Source organism: Pristis pectinata, chromosome 6, assembly GCF_009764475.1.
Source record: "Pristis pectinata isolate sPriPec2 chromosome 6, sPriPec2.1.pri, whole genome shotgun sequence".
Classification (NCBI taxonomy): domain Eukaryota; kingdom Metazoa; phylum Chordata; class Chondrichthyes; order Rhinopristiformes; family Pristidae; genus Pristis; species Pristis pectinata.
The window spans coordinates 20,842,723-20,856,864 of NC_067410.1; the positions used below are offsets into that span (position 1 = coordinate 20,842,723).

General features: G+C 45.1%; 1 protein-coding gene across 1 annotated transcript in view; it reads left to right on the top strand.

Moving 5' to 3' along the window:
- hdac11 (histone deacetylase 11) overlaps positions 1 to 14,142 on the top strand; it is a 91,556-nt gene that overhangs the window by 52,564 nt on the left and 24,850 nt on the right. The window contains exon 10 of the mRNA XM_052017292.1: positions 7,403 to 7,465. Coding sequence (XP_051873252.1) covers positions 7,403 to 7,465 — 63 coding nt within the window. The remainder of the gene's footprint in view (positions 1 to 7,402; positions 7,466 to 14,142) is intronic.

Genomic DNA, 14,142 nt, shown 5'->3' on the forward strand with positions numbered 1-14,142 from the left:
TCAAGATCCTATGGTTGTTGGCCCAAACAGATCTAATTATGAGGTGCTACCCATAAAAGTACTTCCCCCTTAGACTGCTGGAGTCATTGGTTGCATAGTGGGTCACAAACATATCCCGGACGAGCCCCCAAATGTTGTGACTGTGAATATGCCGTAGATGTAATAGGTCTTTATTCAGCATGACGAGAAGGCATTCTGAATCTCTCTTTGAAGGTTTTATACACTTTAAGAATAAACATAACGCCAGGTTATTAAATACAGTTTCAACTTCAACATTTTGGATGTGGAGAAATGGCTCTGTAGAGTTGCATTATTCCAGTGGGAGCATATCTTTACTGACAAGACAGCTTTGAATATCCAAACGCATGGAGATGTTTGGAAAACCCCAGACATTCAAAATATACTTCTTTTATCACAGTATTGTGGGGCTGCTGCCTGAATATATAAATACCCCACATATTGATTGACAAAACAAATACATCTTTAATTATGTGTTAAGTGGCAGCAATATGTCTTTATGTGACAGGATGGCCACTTAATCCCTTACCTGATCTCATCCTGGGTGCTGCATTGTGAGATAATTAATATAATCATTCATTTGGAGACACAAGAGACTACAGGTACTGGAATATGGAGGGAAAAAAAAGCTCATTTATTGTTTTCCCATGTATAATTTACAATGGTGCAAAAGCAGAATGTCCCACACCCAGTGACTGGTTTCAATGTCTTTAAAGTGTTCATGGATGTTATATTGTTTAATAAAGTATCTTTGTACAAATGTCAATAGAAGAGATTGCCTTGTCACCCAAGTATATCTCTTAAGTTATCTCCCACTTGAACTGGTAGCCTTCAATTTTTGCAGACAATGATTAATGCTTGTAAGTTGTACATGAACAGGTTTTTATTTTGAAGACAGGTTCTTGTTTGTATTAATGGCTGCTTTCCACATAACTCCTGATTAAAATTGACATTCAACCAACCTGGATTCTAACTTTTACTGTTTTACGTACCAGGACCCCAGATCTTTTTGTACTGCAACATTTTGTAGTTTCCCTCCAGTTAAGTAGTAAGTTATTGTAGTGGTCGCTACCGCGGAATGAACACAAGACACTAGTTGTAGAGTTTCAGAACAGGTTTATTTTCCTGCCTTGCGCGGGTCTTTTAAGAGAGCCTGTTCCTGCCCACTCAAAACAGCGATGACGTATACACCACGTCATCAAACCTTTCCCGCGCGCGGGTTCTCCCTGTCGCTCGGGGAAGACGAAGGCCCACCGCCATCTTGGGCCTTGCCGCTTCAACGACGCGCGACCCGACCGCCGAGTCAGTTCACTTGCCTGGACGGTGAGTCGCTACACAACCCCTCCCCCCCCCCCCCCCCCCCCCCCCCCTCGAACCGGCGATACGGTCCCCAAGGTCCGTGGGCTGTGTTAGCCGCTGCTTAGGATGTGGGCCTCTGCGTCGCGGTGCTGGAACCTCAACTGGTTGTTGTAGGTCTAAATGGGCCGGTTTGAGGCGGTCCGTCGTGAAGACCTGCTCCTTGCCCCCAATGTCCAAAATAAAGGTGGACCCATTATTCCTGATGACTCGGAACGGCCCCTCATATGGTTGTTGCAACGGTGCCCGAGGTGTGCCCCTGCGAACAAAAACAAACCTACAGTCTCGTCGTTCTTTGGGCTTACAGGATGGGGCTTGACCGTGCCGCGAAGTGGGAATCGGGGCCAAGTTGCTGAGCCTTTCGCGCAGTCTTTGCAGGACTGCTGTGGGTTGTTCCCCTTGGTCCCAAAGGGAGGGTATGAAATCCCCTGGGACGACCAGGGGTGCTCCGTACACGAGTTCAGCTGACGAAGCGTGGAGGTCTTCTTTGGGGACAGTGCGTATGCCGAGCAGGACCCAAGGCAGTTCGTCGACCCAGTTAGGACCCTTCAGGTGGGCCATCAGGGCTGATTTCAGATGGCGGTGGAAACGTTCCACTAACTCGTTTGATTGAGGGTGGTAGGCCGTGGTGGTGTGCAGCTGCGTCCCCAGCATGTTTGCTAATGCAGACCAGAGGCTGGAGGTAAATTGGGTGCCTCTGTCTGAAGTAATGTGGGCTGGAACACCAAAACGTGAGATTCAAGTTGTGAGCAGCGCCCGGGCACAGGAATCAGTCGTGATGTCAGATAGAGGGGTTGCCACGGGCCACCTCGTGAACCTGTCCACGATGGTAAGGAGGTACCGGGCCCCTCTTGAAACCGGCAGAGGGCCTACGAGGTTGACGTGGATGTGGTCAAACCTTCTACGGGTAGGCTCGAACTGCTGTGGTGGGACCTTGCTGTATCGTTGGATTTTCGATGTCTGGCAGTGCTGACAAGTCCTGGCCCACTCCCTGACCTGTTTGCACAGACCATGCCAGACGAACTTGCTGGCGACCAGCCGGACAGTTGATCTGATGGACGGGTGCGCCAACCCATGTATCGGATTGAAAACGTGTTTCCGCCAGGCTGCAGGAACTACAGGGCGGGGTTGACCTGTTGCGATGTTGCAAAGGAGGGTCTGCTGACCAGGACCAACTAAGAAATCTTGGAGCTGCAGGCTCAAGATTGCGGTTTTGTAGCTGGGCAGTTCGTCGTCGGCTTGCTGTGCGTCAGCCAGGGCCTTGTAGTCGATACCCATGGACAGGCTGAGGATAGTTGGTCTGGAAAGCACGTCAGCAATGACATTGTCCTTCCCGGAGACATGTTGGACATCCGTTGTGAATTCGGAAATGTAGGACATATGTCTCTGCTGCCGGGCTGACCAGGGATCAGAGACTTTGGAGGAGGCGAAGGACAAAGGCTTATGGTCAGTGAAGGCGGTGAAAGGCCTGCCTTCCAAAAAGTACCGGAAATGCCGGACCGCCAGGTACAGTGCTAGAAGTTCCCGATCAAAAGCGCTGTATTTCAGTTCGGGTGGTCTAAGGTGCCTGCTGAAAAATGCCAAGGGTTGCCAACTACCTTCGATTAGTTGTTCCAGTACCCCACCAACCGCGGTGTTGGATGCGTCCACCGTGAGGGCGGTTGGGACGTCTGTCCTAGGGTGTCCAAGCATCGTGGCATTTGCCAGGGCGTCCTTGGCCTTAACAAAGGCAGCTGCAGCCTCGTTGTTCCAGGTGATGTCCTTGCCCTTACCAGCCATCAGCGAGAACAAAGGGCGCATGATATGGGCTGCTGCAGGGATGAACCGATGGTAAAAGTTGACCATCCCCAGGAATTCCTGTAGGCCTTTGACCGTGTTGGGGCGGGCAAAATGGAGGATAGCATCCACCTTGGCAGGTAGGGGTGTCGCTCCGTCGTTGGTGATTCTGTAGCCGAGGAAATCAATAGAGTCAAGCCCGAGTTGGCACTCGGCTGGGTTGATCGTGAGGCCGAAATCACGGAGACGGGAATACAGTTGGCGGAGGTGGGAAAGGTGTTCTTGGCGGTCATGGCTGGCGATTAGTATGTCATCTAAGTAGATGAACATGAAGTCCAGGTCTCGGCCTACCACGTCCATCAGCTGCTGGAACGTCTGCGCGGCGTTCTTAAGGCTGAACGGCATTCGAAGGAACTCGAAGAGGCCGAATGGGGTGATAATCGCAGTTTTGGGGACGTCATCCAGGTGGACCAGGATTTGGTGGTATCCCCGAACAAGGTCCACCTTGGAGAAGATACGGGCCCCATGTAGGTTCGCTGCGAAGTCTTGGATGTGAGGGATGGGGTAGCGGTCTGGGGTGGTGGCGTCATTCAGCCTGTGATAGTCGCCGCAGGGCCTCCACCTGCCGGTGGCTTTGGGGACCACGTGCAGGGGGGAGGCCCAGGGGCTGTCTGACCTGCGAACAATCCCCAGCTCCTCCATGCAACGGAACTCTTCCTTTGCCAGGCGGAGCTTGTCTAGAGGTAGTCGTCGTGCTCGGGCACGATGGGGTGGCCCTGTGGTAATGATGTGGTGTTGCACCCCGTGTTTGGGCATAGAATTCGTAAACTGAGGTGCCAAAACTGATGGGAATTCGGCTAGGAGCTTGGTGAAATCGTTGCCGGACAGGAAAATGGAGTCCAAGCGTGGGGCTGGTAGGCTGGTTTCTCCCAGGGGGTAGGTCTGGAAGGTTCTGGAGTGGACTAGCCGTTTCCCCCGCAGGTCGACTAACAGGTTGTGGGCCCGAAGGAAATCGGCTCTTAGGAGTGGTCGGGCGACGGTGGCAAGGGTGAAGGTCCAGGTGAAATGGCTGCCGCCGAATTGTAACTGAAGTGTACGGGTACCGAAAGTCCGTATCGTTGTGCCGTTTGCGGCATTGAGTACCGGACCTTGTTGCCTGTTACGAGTGTCACGGCCAGTCGGGGCAAAATACTGACCTCTGCTCCAGTATCGACGAGGAAATGCCGCCCGGACTGCTTGTCCCAAATGAATAGGAGGCTTTGTCGGCGGCCAGCCGCCATAGCCGTTAGCGGTGGCTGGCTCTGGCGTTTCCCTGACTTGCAGGGTGGGCGGCATCGACAGGCCTCTGTGCCTCACCTCTGATGGTAGAAACACAGCTGGTTGCCATTGTCGTCGTCTGTGTTTCTGGGGTGTGGTCGCTCGGTTGCTGGGACTGGTTTAGGCAGACGTTGGGCTCGCGGCCTGGCGATTTGGCCGACGGACGAACCACGCTCGCGTTTGGCCTTCCACAGGACATCTGCCTGGGCAGCCACCTCACGCGGGTTGCTGAAATCAGCGTCGGCCAACAGCAGGTGAATGTCATCGGGTAGTTGTTCGAGGAAGGCCTGTTCGAACATTAGGCAGGGCTGTGTCCCTCGGCCAATGCCAGCATCTCATTCATTAAGGCGGATGGGGATCTGTCCCCCAGGCCAACGAGATGAAGCAGGCGGGTGGCGCGCTCACGACGGGAGAGGCCGAAGGTCCGAATCAGAAGGTCTTTGAAAGCCGGGTACTTATCCTCCTCTGGAGGAGACTGGATGAAGTCACTGACCTGGGCGGCTGTCTCCTGGTCCAGAGAGCTGACCACATGGTAGTACTTTGTGGAGTCGGAGGTGATCCGCCGAAGGTGGAATTGCGCTTCGGCCTGGTGAAACCAGACGCTGGGACGAAGCGTCCAAGAGGTGGGCAGCTTGAGTGCCACTGCATTGGATGCTGTGTTGTCGTCCATTGTGCGGGTTCAAAATCCGTTTGGACCGTCGTGGTCACCAATGTAGCGGTCGCTACCGTGGAATGAACACAAGACACTAGTCATAGAGTTTCAGAACAGAACTGGTTTATTTTCCCGCCTTGCGCAGGCCTTTTAAGAGATCCTGTTCCCGCCCACTCAAAACGGCAATGACGTATACGCCACGTCATCAAACCTTTCCTGCGCGCGGGTTCTCCCTGTCGCTCGGGGAAGACGAAGGCCCACCGCCATCTTGGGCCTCGCCACTTCAACGACGTGCAACCCGACCGCCGAGCCGGTTCGCTTGCCCGGACGGTGAGTTGCTACATTATGTTCTTATTCCTTCTTCCTTAGTGGAAAACCTCCCACTTTTCCAAATCTGCCAGATTCTTGCCCACTCACTTAACCTATCCAAATCTCTTTGTAGGCTCCTTGTTTCCTTCCCAGAACTTGCTACCACCTGCAATTTTGGCTTCAGTACATTTGGTCCCTTTATCTGAGTCATTAATATTGGTCATAAATAATTGAGGCATTGACAATGCCATATGGATCAGTGCCAATCTAAAGATGACCCATTCATCCTGACTCACTTTCTTGTTAGTTAGTCACACCCCTATCTATGCCAATATATTAATGCCCCCCCCATCCTCAAATGCCCATGATTATTGTGGTTCCTTTCTCACAAGCTCCCATTATTTCTCAATTTATACAGTGTAGTTTCTGTTAGGGGGCCTTTGTATTTTTCCCAGCAGTGACATCTTATCCTGATCCTTTCTGATTTCCACCCAAACTGATCTCTGAACCATTATCATTCCTTGCCACTGGAGTAATCATATTGTTTTTACCTTTCTTGCCCATCATTCAGAAAGATCAAATGTTCTGTTCCCAGCCTTGGTCACCTTGCAACCACTTTTCTGTAATGGCTGTCAACTCATCGATCTTGTTATGAATTCATTCACATACAGAACCTTTAATTTTCCTTCTGCATTTTTTTGCTACTGTGGCTCTTTGTGCTGATGCACATTTATGCTTGTATGTTCTTGCCCTTCTCGATTACACTCTAGTTATCATTACCTCTCTCACTGCCTTGCACTGTTGCTTTCTCCTTTTTCTTTGCCTGCCTAAATACCCCTTCACCTGAGCTCTAGCTTCTATTTTCAGCTTAGCTTTTCTCCCAACTGATTCAACCTTTAGCATCCCATTCTCCTGCCAATCTAGTTTGAACCCTTCCCCCGTCAACCCCATAGCATCCCCCCTACTCCACTCCCCCAACACCGCAAGGATATTAGTCCAGTACATGATGAGGTGCAACCTCTCCAGCCATGCATTCATCTGCTCTGTCTTCCTATTTTGGTCCTCAGTTACATTTATCAACAGTAACAGAGCTTTGAAGCTACAGACTGAATGTAAAATTAGGGAGCAGACCTAAATTGACTTGCCATACCTACATCAAACTCAATAGAGAATTTACCCCCTTGGTGCCTGTTTTGAATTGAGCGCACAAGTGATAGTCCTGTTTCTCTCTGTCATACGAAGAAGTTCTACATGACCTGAGTTTTGGAATTCCTAAAACTATGAGTGTAATCTAGTCACAGTAATAGTTATTCTAAGAAATTATCAATGTCCTTTGGAAACTGGGATTATCATGCACTGCTTAGACAAGGCAAAGCATTTCTCTGTGCATCTGGATTGTGCTGAGTGGCCTTTATGGCTTAGTGTTGATAAGGATGCCAAAAGCTGACTGCTGACAATTATCTTGTGGGTTACTGCTACTGGTGCGCAAATTTGTCATTGAACAGTAGCCATGAGCACTGTATCTGAATCAGCACAGCATGGACTGTAGACAATAGAATGCCCATGGGACAACATGGATAGAGTAAGGTCCTGTTGTCCTTGAGCATTTTATTGGATGAGCTTACAATATCATTTTTCCATAGACCATATACCATGGCCAAATACTTTTAAAAAATATATATTTTAAAATTGCATATGGAGACACACACCTTGTTTATCAGTGCAGTTTCCTGTAATTTATTGAAATCCAAGGAGTCATTTTCAAAGTCTGTGCCAGGTATAAACAGATAATAGGTAAATATATTTGACAATTTTCGTGTGTCTTGTATCAACTGTTTAAATTTCTCTTTTGTTCCATTGATTAAAAATTTCCTAGTTCCTGAAAGTTTGTGATGTGTGCAGTAGTTTTAGTTTTAAAGTTATGCAACAACTTTTGCATTCCTGAAGTGTAATTATGATTGTTTCTTGTTGCAGTTTTTGTTTGAGAGAGTGGAAGGAGTTTCTAAGGCTATGATCATTGATTTAGATGCACACCAGGTAATTTACCACAATTTTTTTTATAACAAACTGTTCTCTTTTACTCCCTCTTATTTCATGAACTGAAGCAGATAACTAACTTGCTGAGATAATTGGTTTCTAAGTATGTCAGAATGGGCTGATGAGAAGCCAAGTTTATTTATGGAGTTATAAATGGTGTAGGGAAATTACCTATTCTTTAAGCACAGTAAAAACCAAATATTCAAACAGCACTTATACTGGTTGGTGGGTCAGGTCTGAGATCACGGTGGATGGTGGGAAGGTTGGAGGGGATGGAGAGAAAGCGTATCCTATTGATCTGGAGTTGGCAGGGGGAGGTAGTAATGTGCATGAAATCGACCCATCCGGAGGCTGGCTTACAACAATCACATCAATTACCGATGATGAACCCATTCATTGTCTGATGGAGATAGGCAGAATATACATGATATATGCTGTAGCTGCACACATCTATACTTTCCCATCATGTTCCTACAAATTGTGTAGAACTTTGATTTGCATTTTAAGTAGCCTTATTGCTGTCTGCCAGTTTTGGGCGGGGCCCGGTTGCTATTTATAATGTTCCCTGAATATGACATCAATGTGACGGCAATTGATTTGAATGGCCGATCATGACCTTTTCAGGTGACAAATGGGGACCTTTCTGTTTAAATTCTCTCATTCCTTTTGCCTGGTGGTGATAATTACACCTCCACTTTGGACTTTGCTTGGAAGAGCCATTATCATAACATCATACATCACAGAAACAATGTTTCTTTCCCCTCTTCCACCCACTTTATCTTCCCATCACCCACACACTCCCACTGGTGATGGAGCCCCCATTGGTCCCATCTGCCCTCCCCACTTCCTTCACTTGAATCCATGCTCCACCTTCCTCTCCTATCAGATTTCATCACCTGCAGCCCTTGGTTGCCTCCACCTATCACCTCTCAGCTTCTGTCACTTCCCAGTCTCCCCTCCTCCATCAGTCTATCACCCCTCCTAACCTGGATCCACTTAGTGCATGCCAGCTCTTGCTCCTCCCCTTTTCCTCCACCTTTTTGTACTGTCTGTCTCTCCATCTTTCAGTCTAGATGAAGGGTCTCAACCCAAAACGTCGACTGTCCATTTCCCTCCATAGATCCAGTCTGACCCACTGAGTTCCTCCAGCGCCTTGCATGGTGCTGGAATCTGGAGCAACTTCAGTCTCTTGTGTCTCCCTATGGCCCACTGCATCTGCCCTGGCCATCAAATAGTCATCCACGTCAATCTACTTTATTGAAACCCAAGCACATGGAGAAAACATCTGGTCACAGAGTAAAGAATGCTAACTTCTCTGTAGAAGGAAAAAGAGGTCAGGATTGAACCTAGGTCACTGGAGTTAGGAGGTAGCTGCACTACTGTACTGCCAGGAGCTTGTTTAAAAAAAAATGCTATTCATGGAATTGTGCTTATAATTATCCCCTTTTTAACTTGTCGAGTAGTGGAGTACAGGGATAAATTTTTTCAAGGTTTTTTTCTTCATTTTAACTAATGCTCAAATTTCAACCTTCCAGTACATTACGTTTTCAATTAATATATATTTTCATATATCAGATCAATATTAATCTGCAATTCATAATAGGAACATAATACTGCACTACCTTGCTATGTAAGTAAAGTATAGGAAGATCAAAATGCAATTGCATAATGTTGTGCCCATCCTTGAATATTGATTATGGTATTGGCCAACTATACTTTGTGGAAATATTCTAGCATGGTTGTTGTTGGGAGAATAGCTACAATGCTGATCATTGTCATGAGGATTGATCAATGAGGCTGAACTGCAGGAACTGGGATCATGGTCTTGAAAGCAGATGAATTCAAGGATTTATTGCAAGATGAGTCATAGCCTGGGTTGATATTGCAGACAAAGGAACTTGGGTCAGATGTTGAGAAGTTTTTCTTAAAAATTAGTTAAAGTACAGTGGGTGTTCAAGATCCATTTCTCTCCTGTCATAGGAAAATTGTATACATTTTTCTTCTGGAGTTCTAAACTGAGTTCTCCTTATCTTGTGATTTGTTTAAAATTTTAATGGCTCATTTCTACCAAGAAATTCGTGTGTTTTAATGTAGTCAAGAAGCTTTGGCATTGGATAAAAAAAATCTTGAATCCCTGATGTATTACTTGCTTTGTAGTTTTGTTTTTATTAATTGTGTTCATTTTCAATTAACTCTTGTTTTGGAAAGTATTTATTTCTTATGTGAAGCCACTATTTGAGAAAAGGAGCCTTGTGTTGTGGGAATGATGTCAAAAAAACAGATGTTTGAGAGTCTACCTGTTTCAAGGTGCTGCTTAGCTTCCAGAAAATTACTGCTGTTGCATTTCAAAATGTAAAGTTTGAAAATTAACCAAAGAAAATTAAATGTAACATTGGGTGGCAATGTCCACCTAGACTGTGGCTCTAGAATTCCAGTTCATGAGCCAGAACCTGCTGTCCCTGACCTGCTGGCCTCCACATCCTGATGTCGTATGCTGAGCAGGCCTCAAGTAATGAAGTACAATTACATGTATTTTAAAGTCATAATTTGCAAAATATAATAATCAATATTGCAACTTTAAAAAGGCACTGGGTAAGTCGAGAATAGTATTAAAATTTCTTGGAGGTCAATAGAAAATTTCAGTCTAAATTAATTGCAGACAATAATGGCAGAATGGGCTTGCACCAAGTTTCCAAGTTCTGTCTCGCAGTAATCTGAAATGGATAACCGTGAAAGGAAAAATTGACATTGAAAAATGTTCATCTTGATTTAAGTGAGTGGTCATAAAATTTAAGTGATTTGATGAGTGGTCATAAAATTTAATTGTAAAGATAGATGTTTATATTTATTTTCCAGCAAAGTATTTGTGTATTCGAATAATTGTAAATTTTTGTTCAGGTTACAATGTTGCAATATCTTTTAGCATTATGATACATGAAGCACCAAACATATAGCAATCAATTACAAAATATTATGGTAGGCTTAGATAAGTATTGTTGATCTATATTGGCATTTTTACAAGAACAGTCTTATATGGTGGATAGCAGAACACCAACAATCAATCATGTAATGAAATATGACAAAAGTAGTGTAAAGTTACAAATTATAATTTCCTTAAACTTTATTCAGTGCAGTAAATATAGCCATTGCATTGGGAAGGAAGTAGGATCGCTTTATTGCTTTTATTTGTGTTGCATTTTATTTCTTGTCTGTTTTTTTTTGTTAAGCCAAGTATTGCTGCTTTGATAAGTGTCTTACTAAGCTTTTCAAAGACATAATACAGTTTTTGAATCGTAGTTTATTTTTTGTGAGAAGCATTGAGGGTGACAAAAGATATGAAAATCTTGACACTCCAGACAAACCTCACTAGAATTCCCCAATATGATTTGGCAAGTTGTTTCTGTTTCTGCATTGCATTACCTTTTTAAGGCCCATATGTAAAACTTGGTGCTATTAGCACTGATGTATATCAGGCAACTGCATCTGTATTCTCAGGTATTTAGTCATGTGCTGTGCACACATTGCATATAGCAGGTATAACGCAATGAAGAAGCAACTGTGACAGTAAATGATACACGTAAGGCCTGAAAAAAATTTTGTTGATATCTTTATTCCATATTACATCTAATTAAACTGTTCGAGCTAGTTGCCTATTCATCCATTCCTATGTGCTTCTGCTCTACGTAATGGTTGTATCAAATTGGTGCATATGTAATCAGGTACCTTTGTTTACAACTGCTGCAAACAAATTTGTCCAATCTGTCCAAATAACACCATCAAATACTCAAGTACTGATCTTTTGCAGTTGTAGTCTCTGGAGGAAGAAGGCAAAGAGTGCTGTGTGGTAGTATAGTGATTATATTATTGGACAAGTAACTTGGAGGCCTTGGCTAACTGTTCACAAAATATTAATTCAAATCCCATGATGTCAATCTGAGAATCTAATCTTCATTTTAATTAAAAGATTGTGGAGGAAAAGAATATTCAGGCCAGTAAATATTGTTAAAAATTCAACTGGTGGCAGAAATCAAAGCTACAACTGGGCTACAAAACGAAGTCGGGTAGCATCGCCGACAACAGCGCATCTCTTCCCAATGAGCTTAACGCATTCTATGCAGATTTGAACACCCACCCCAACAGCCTCCAATGCACCTTAACCCACAGTCACCATTGCAGAGGTATGATCAGTCTTCTGGAGCGTGAACCCACAGAAAACATCTGGCCCAGATGGTGTCCCTGGCCACATCCTTAGATCCTGTGCAGATCAGCTGGTGGGGGTATTTGCAGACATTTTTAACCTTTCCCTGCTTCAATCAGAGGTTCACACTGGGATGAAGGCCACTATCATCCCGATACCTAAGAAAAACAAGCTAACGTTGCTTAATGACTACTGCCCAGTGGCTCCGACATCCACCATCATGAAGTGCTTCAAGAGGCTGGTCATGGCACGCATTAACTCCAGCCTCCCAGACAACCTTGACTTATTGCAATTTGCCTACCACCAAAATGGGTCTATGGCAGACACCATCTCCCTGGCCTTACACTCATCGCTGGAACACCCAGACAGTAAAGACACCTAACGTTAGACACAACATTAGTTGTTTATTGACTACAGCTCTGCCTTCCATACTATAATTCTAAGTAAACACATCTCCAAACTCTGAAACCTGGTACTCAACACCTCCCTTGGCAACTGGATCCTTGACTTCCTGACCAACAGACCGCAATCAGTGAGGATAGACAGCAACATCTTCCGCCCACTATTCTACTCCCTATACACTCTTGACTGTGTGGCCAGATTCTGCTCTAACTCCATTAACAAGTTTGCAGATGGTACCACTGTACTGGGCTGTATCTCAAATAATGATGAGTTGGAGTCCAGGAAGGAGATAGAGCTTAGTGACATGGTGTGATGACAACAACCTTTCCCTCAATGTCAGCAAAATAAAAGAGCGGGTCATTGACTTCAGGAAGGGGGGCAGTGCACATGCTCCTGTCTACATTAATGGTGCTGAGGCTGAGAGGGTTGAGAGCTTCAAGTTCCTAGGAGTGAACATCACCAGTAGCCTGTCTTGGTCCAACCACATAGATGCCACCCCCAAGAAAGCTTACCAGTACCTCTGCTTCCTCAGGAAGCTAAAGAAATTTGGCGTGTCCCTTTAACCCTCACCAACTTTTATCGATGCACCATAGAAAGCATCCTATCTGGATGCATCTCAGCTTGGTATGGCAACTGCTCTGCCCATGACCACAAGAAACTACAGAGAGTTGTGGACACAGCTCACCATATCATGGAAACCAGCCTCCCCTCCATTGACTCAGTCCATACTTCATGCTGCCTCAGTAAAGCAGCCAGCATAATCAAAGACCCCACCCACCCTGGACATTCTCTCTTCTGCCCTCTCCCATCGGCCAGAAGATACAAAAGCCTGAAAGCACTTAACACCTGCTTCTATCCCACTATTATAAGACTATGGAACGGTTCCCTAGTATGATAAGATGGACTCTTGACCTGACATGACCCTGCACCTTATTGTCTACCTGCACTTCACTTTCTCTGTAACTGTAACACTTTATTCTGCATTCTGTAGTGTTTTACCTTGTACTACCTCAATGCACTGTGTAATGAATTTATCTGTATGAACGGTATGCAAGACAAATTTTTCATTGTACCTCGGTACATGTGACAACAATAAACCAAATTAATTAAAACATTTAAATAACATGTTTATTCATCTGAATTGTGAGAGGTGGCTGAAGGGGACTATGATAGCATTAGATAATTTAGTTTTTGGACTAACTGAGTTTGATTAAATGTTTTTACTAGTTTTAAGCTATTGTATTTTTGGTTTTTGAAATTTTGTACTTTGCAACACTATTAAGTATTAATTTTTAAATGTTTTGGGTCAACTGAAGATCCAAATGGAAGAGTACTGATTTGTGAGCTGACAGGGAGTGTAAGATAATAATCAACAGGATGTCATAATCATATTCAGAAATATTAAGAATTGGCTGTCAAATTTGATGAAAGCTAAGCCAGGGGCCATGGCTAAGTCAGCTGTTGAAATGTTTTGCAGCTGTATCATGAACGGAACTTGTTCTGGCATCTGCTCACCAACCCCACACTACTCAAACCCTATGGATGCACAGGGTTTCTTCCTCCAAGATCAGTCTTGCATGTTACATGAAGTTGACACTTACAGATCCACAAAAATAAGGTCAAGTTTGATGCACAGGATACCAGTAAACATGGGCAAGAATTAGAGGGCCAATGAGGAAAGTGTCACGGAATTCCTCACCATTAGTATCTTGGGATCTCGAAGAACCTATTGAGCAGAAACTCATCTGAAGTTGCTGCCTAAGGCAGCACTTGCTTCCTCGCTCTGGATTCTGAGGTGATTGAGGCCAATGTGGGACCTGTAAATTATACCACACATAGGCTTTGAGATACCCAAGAGGATTAGTGGATAGGTAGTTTGAGTGGCATACTACTCTTGTTTACATTGGACTTCCAACTGCTCCTGATGCAGGGTCTCAAGTTTCTCAGTGCTATCATGCATGCTTCTTCTCCAGGGGTTCCCAGGGATCAGCTTGATTGTTTCACTTTTTCAAGGATTTTTTTGAACAGTCTTAAATCTTTTCCTCTCCCCACCTGTGACAGAGCTTGAGGGTAGGGT